The 6,097-nt window shown below is 54.2% G+C and overlaps 1 protein-coding gene across 1 annotated transcript; it reads right to left on the reverse strand.

The window, feature by feature from the left end:
* Positions 1-1,048: 1,048 nt before the first annotated feature.
* SPATA19 (spermatogenesis associated 19) lies at positions 1,049-5,603 on the reverse strand. The gene is made up of 6 exons (XM_030835492.2): positions 5,526-5,603; positions 5,301-5,357; positions 4,717-4,809; positions 4,448-4,539; positions 1,397-1,474; positions 1,049-1,115 (listed from the first exon to the last, which is right to left on the reverse strand). Exons 1-6 carry the CDS (start codon positions 5,601-5,603, stop codon positions 1,049-1,051), a joined length of 465 nt encoding a protein of 154 aa, XP_030691352.1.
* Between the last annotated feature and the right edge of the window lie 494 nt (positions 5,604-6,097).

Here is a 6,097-nt window from a genome sequence, read left to right on the forward strand (position 1 = left end):
GGAGGGGTGGTGTGTCAGGCAGAGCTGGTGCGGGAGCCCTGGCTCTGCACCTTCAAACACAGAGGTGCCCGCAGGCACCCCCGACTCCTCGTCCCTGCTGACGTTAGCAAACCACTGACACGGCGCTTGCCACGTGCTGGACCCCATGGTCCACAAGGCAACGTCCTGAAGTCAGGAAACAGGCACCAGGGCATGAAGCAATCGCCCATGCTGGAGCTGGAAGAAAGCCATCACCTGCTCCCCAGGGTGGCCTAACCTGTACTGTGAGTACAGCTGCACCACCACACCCTCCTCTTACAGTCATTTGGGTCAGATGAGAAACCTGGGCAAAGTGTCTTGTGCAGAGCTGGCATACAGTAAGCGCTCAATAACTGCTAGCATACACCTCCACGGCCCTCCTCTAAGCATGCTGGTGGCCCCCCCATCAGCCGCCACGATGATCAGCATGGGCTCTACTGCGTGGCAGGGGTGCAGCAACCTTTCCCGGACAGGTACCTCCTGGAGAGGCAACTCCTGGCCTTGGCACGCCACCACTCCACCTTCCAGAGCAGCACGAACAGCCGCTGCCATGACCGCTGGTGCCGTGTGCAGGCCGAGAGGCCACACGAGCCAAGGTCACAGCCCTGATCGGGGGCTGGGCCAAAACCTGTGCGCCCTCGCTCCCACCCCAGTGCTGTGTGACCCTGTGACTCAGAGAGGGGTCAGCAGACCAGCAGCAGCTACACCCAGACCAGAGCTGCACGTCCCACCACAGCCTCGACCGCCCAGCCCCTGAGACCCCGGGGCCCATGGACAACTGAGAAGCACTGGTCTGCGACCCCACAGTGAAGACTCAGAGACGCAAACCTGACCTTGACTCCAAGTCCTTCTGGAAATCTAAGAGGCGTGGCAGGAGCCTCAGGCAGCTGCCTGCTCCCTGACCCCCAGTGGCCCAGGTGCAGACCCCTTGCTGGTATTCTCAAGCGCCACCCAGTGCGCCGGCTCCCTGCCCAGGGAGGCCGTCCTCTCGGCCCGGCCCCTCACCTGTCAGCCCTCTCACCTGCTGCTCTCAGCAGTCTGAGTAGGAATTTGTCTTGTGAAGCTCCTGAGATGCCTCATCCGTAAGATGGCATATGCTGCAGGGGACAGAGGAGAGGAGAGGAAAGGCAGTGGGGAGACCACAGGGCGGCAGAGCCCCCCCGAACGCACACACCCAGACCGTCGCACAGGGCCGGGTGGGCCGGCAGCCCGAGCCTTGGCCCAGGAGCTGAGTCCCGGGAAGAGGCGCTCAGCCCAGAAGGGTCCCTGGCTTGGCCGGGCCCAGGGCTGGAGCTAAGGGAGACCCACGGAGAGGCCAGCAGCGCTCCACCCACCTGCCCCCAGTTAGGACACAAATCAACTCCTCTCAAACACTTACCTTCGTCTCACCTGCTCTATCCGTTCTCGCATGGCATCATTTCTCACCTCGCTTGGCACTTGAAAGATACGGGTACGGCTGCAAAACACCATCAGACGTTGGGGTTCCCGGGTTCCTTCTCTTCTAACCAGTCACCGTGGAACCTCCAGGGTTGGAACCACGGGGGACCATAGCTCTGACCCTGTCACCATGAGCTTTTGAGCTGCACCTTCACCCTCCTTGTATCAGTAACACAAAGCGTTCTTTTTACTAACCAAGTACCCCTGAGCCCCCCAATGATCCTGGGCAGGTAGCAAATGGTCCTAAGGAGAGTCAAGGAGACAGAGAGGTTATGCGCTTTTGCTAGAGTTACAGAGTGAGTCTGAATTCCTCTCCAGCTTCGTCACCAGCTCTCTATCATCAGCATTGTGCCACAGTCACTATGATTTAGAGATCCTTCTAGAACATTCTGTCACAAAGAAGCTGCAGGCTCCTCTTTGCTGCTGTTTTTGTTTCATTTCACTGTTCTGGACTTGCCTTCCTCACCACAGTCCACTTCATGTCCTTCCCAACTCCACACCCCAACAAACCCTCACAAACCCTCCACTCCAGGAAAAGCAGCCTGCCCACTGGACCACCATTCTTGTGCCCACCGGACCACCCCATGCTTGACAGTGCCTTCTGGGTAATGCCTTGCTCTAGGTGCTTTGGGGTTTTCCCTGTGAATTCAGCTTTGATACCGCCTATGAGGACCCGCAGCCCAAACGTGCTCCGGAATATGGCTCATATAAAATGGAGCTGGTCAGTGCCCAAAGAGAGAGAGAAGAAAGGACAGAGGGCCTGAGGGGACAGGGGGATGCCTCCGAGAAGAAGGGGACACAGAGGCTGGACGGGGTGGGCCAAGGTGCCAGGCTCCTGCCCGTGTGGAAGGCCCTACCTGGCTCGGGCTTCTGTGTGTCCAGTCCCTGCCCAGACACGGGTCAGCCCAGGTGAACGTCCTGCTAGGAACCCTTCTGAAGCCTAGGCAGCAAAGCCGAGAACCTGTGCAGCCCGGCCCCCTACTGTGCCCTCCTACTGGTGTCCCCAACATGTCCTTCAGTGCTCACATGCTTCTCCATGCAGGTCACTTGTATCCTTTCAAATGGGGAACTTGGTTTATGTTGTTCTCTCTTCCAGAGGCCCTAGCAAACATCAGGTGGCCAGTACACATCTACCATATAAATGAGCATTCAGTGGTGCTTCATAAAGGGGTATGCAACCCTGACTACGTACTTAACGAAACTAATAGGAGGATGCCAAAATCAGTGGATCGGAGGGAGAAGCAGGCTGAGTTTATTGGTTTAAAATCTCCACAGAATATCCAGAGTGGAGAACTTGTATGCAGAAAATTGACTGATTTCTGTCCCGTGTCTCCAAAGCTGTAACCTACTTACGCTACACAGCCAAGCTCTAAAAAATACCAGAGGATGATGTTCAGATTGTCCAAACCAAGGAACTGCAACAGCTAGAGCAGGTAGCGTGGCCAGGTCAGGGGAGGACAAGCCTCCCACATGCAGGGTGGTGGACGGGGGACAGTCACCAATGTTCATGATTTGGGCGACCTTGGCCGGCTTCCATCCAAAAAAACCCTTTCCCAGGGAGGCCTCAAATTAGACCATTCCTCTTATGCAATTCTTGAGCATTTGAATCCTCTTTTAAAATGCTAATGCCACTGGAAGGGGTAAACACAGGAAAACTGTACATCCTGAAGCAAAAACAAATTTCTTGAGAAACATATCTTCCTTGATAGGAGACAGCAAAGCTGGCGATGGGGGCACAGAAAGGAAGTCAAGTCCAGAGATGAGAGAGGGCTCCTTCACAGCGGGGGGAAGCCCAGTGGAATCCCACAATGACTCTACTGGGAAAAGAGACCATCCCAGAAGGAGGCAGGGAAGCATGTGCCGAGGCAGTGAGCCAGGTTCCAGGCCCAGCTCCCCTGCCTGGAGTCTTGCTCTTCAGAGCCAGGAAAGGTGGTGGCGGTGTAGATGGTCTGTGCAGGCTGGGGCTGACAAAGCAGCTACTGTGGAGCACAGAATTCTAGCCTCAGGGCTGAGAAACCTCCTCTCACCTCCTCCCAAGACGAGGGCTTTGGCTTTTGCACTTTATGAGCCTATTTTTTTTTTAACATCTTTATTGGAGTATAATTGCTTTACAATGGTGTGTTAGTTTCTGCTTTATAACAAAGTGAATCAGTTATACATATACATATGTTCCCATATCTCTTCCCTCTTGCGTCTCCCTCCCTCCCACCCTCCCTATCCCACCCCTCTAGGTGGTCACAAAGCACCAAGCTGATCTCCCTGTGCTATGCGGCTGCTTCCCACTAGCTATCTATTCTACATTTGGTAGTGTATATATGTCCATGCCACTCTCTCACTTTGTCACAGCCTACCCTTCCCCCTCCCCACATCCTCAAGTCCATTCTCTAGTAGGTCTCTTTAAAGTGCAGCCACTTCTGGACAAATCAAGTGCAAAAACAACAGAAATCTGAAATTTATTCAGAAGCATTTAAGAAATGGTAAGCAAGCCCAGTTTTCCAACCCCTCTAGTCATTTTAAAATTTAGCAATGAGCTGGGCTTTCAAGATAGCAAAAATATTCCCTTAAGACCCCAAAGTAAGGGCTTCCCTGGCAGCGTGGGTTCGAGCCCTGGTCTGGGAAGATCCCACATGCCGCGGAGCAACTGAACCCATGTGCCACAACTACTGAGCCTGCGCTCTAGAGCCCGCGAGCTGTAACTACTGAGCCTGGGTGCCACAACTACTGAAGCCTCCATGCCTAGAGCCCATGCTCCGCAACAAGAGAAGCCACCGCAATGAGAAATGAGAAGCCCGCGCACCGCAATGAAGATTCAACGCAGACAAAAAAAGAAGAGACCCCAAAGTAAGGCTGAAAAACTCAAAGGAGTCAACGTCTCTAGAGAAGGAGGGCCGAGGGTTTGTGTTGGCCAGTAATCCCAAAGAGGGGGGCTTGTGCTTTCTCTGCTTCCCCCTCCCCACAGCGTGCCGAGCTTGGGGCAGATGAGATGCTTTACCTCCATCTTATGAACTGGATTCTTGTTCTTTCCTCCAGGACCTCCTGACTCTGGTTTGTTAACAAACCAGACTTTGAGAGGTGGTGCTTCACCTAGGAAATCCGGGTGGAGTCCAGTGGTTACTGCGCAGCAAGGACCCCACGGCCAGGGTGGAGCCCAGCCTGGACAAGCTCTGCCCACTTGCCCAGGACCCTTTGCGGTAGGACCCACCTCCCCCTTTCCCTCCCCTTGCCCCCTCCCCAGGATGGGCGGCTCAAAGGTTCCATTACCTCATCTCTGGTCACATGTACATCTTGGCCATGCGTGGGAGGGCAGTTGGTGGACATCTTCTCCTTTATGTCCTGGGAAGCCTCTTCTTCAGTCTGAAAGACAAGCAATTTCCCTCAGAAAGTGTCACTCTATCTGGCCCCAATTCTCCCTCCTCTTCCTTTTCCTGTTTCTTCTTCCCCATCACAACACACACATGCGTGCCCACACAAACACGCCGTATCGCACAGTTCCTGCTATTAGCTCGTCTACTGCTACCTTCCTGTGGAATTCCAGGGACTCAGTAAGTCATGGGCCCAAGGTCCTCCTGAGACACCCTGCAGTGGGGCCACGCATCTGAAACCCCCTCCCCTCCTGTGTGCCTGAGAAGCAGGGCGGGGCTGGTGGTGACGCCAGCCCATCTCTGGCGAGGGGACAGCCTGGGTCCTTCTGGACATGTGGTGAATCAGACACGGCTCTAGGCAGGCTGGTGGGCAATGAGCTTGGGTTTCCTGGTTGTAGGGGGAGGGAGTCCAGCTCCCTGCACCCACTGAGGTCAGCTCTCTACAATCTGTGGTACCCTGAGTCCCAGAGGAATCTCACTCACCTTTTTCAACCAATGCTGTACTACAGACACAGCCTCGCTCTCCACAACTTCCACGTCCTGCAACAAAGTGGTAAGTCGATGCCCTCAGAATACAGAGAGACCCAGCCCCTCCTCCATTATCCACAGTTAGCACTGTGAGATCTTCTCTCCAGAAGTGCAGCAGGGGCTCAGAGGGGAAACGATACCTGACACACTTTCCACGTGGCTACCACCAGCCCCACTTACCGAACTGACTTTCGGTGGGAAGGGGAACCCGGCACCTTTCCGGGCGAGAATGTACACAATCCATGTTGTAATTATCATCTTTGGACTTACACCAGGCCTCCTTCGTGGCTCCCTCCTTCCACTGAAGCAGGCTGAGAACTCCTCTGGCACAAGGAGGTCCTTGGAGGGAGGTGCCCACCTGATTGGCTGGCCAATGATGATGTGACAATGACCTCCTTTAATCCCCAGGGTCAGAGTATAGAAAAGAAAGGTGAGGAAGTGTCCACATTAGTGATGGCCACAGCTCAGAAATGGAGGTAGGAGGTGGGCAGTCAGGATATGAGCCTGAGAAAGATACAAGAGGGAAGTTACTGAATCAAAGATAGAAATTATGGAGGGTAAGGGAGGCTTATGGCTGGTCACCCACTCTTGAGCACTGCTGAAGCAGAAAGAGATTTTATAGTCAAAAGAATACATTTGTAACAAAATAACCTGGGCCCTCTAGACATTCGTTCAAACCACGCCACAGCATTTCTTATTCTTCCTCTTACAAATGGGGAGAAAGGGCCTGTCCGCCCAGAAAACATCAAAGA

This window comes from Globicephala melas, chromosome 8 (assembly GCF_963455315.2).
Source record: "Globicephala melas chromosome 8, mGloMel1.2, whole genome shotgun sequence".
Classification (NCBI taxonomy): domain Eukaryota; kingdom Metazoa; phylum Chordata; class Mammalia; order Artiodactyla; family Delphinidae; genus Globicephala; species Globicephala melas.

Bases quoted from the DNA above. Each gene is read 5' to 3' on its own strand.
- SPATA19 (XM_030835492.2), bottom strand. From the start codon at position 5,603: ATGATAATTACAACATGGATTGTGTACATTCTCGCCCGGAAAGGTGCC. The intron at 5,358-5,525 runs GTAAGTGGGGCT...ACTTTGTTGCAG, and splicing joins TCCCACCGAAAGTCAGTTCG to GACGTGGAAGTTGTGGAGAG. The intron at 1,475-4,447 runs GTAAAGCATCTC...GGTGTTTTGCAG, and splicing joins ATCCAGTTCATAAGATGGAG to CCGTACCCGTATCTTTCAAG.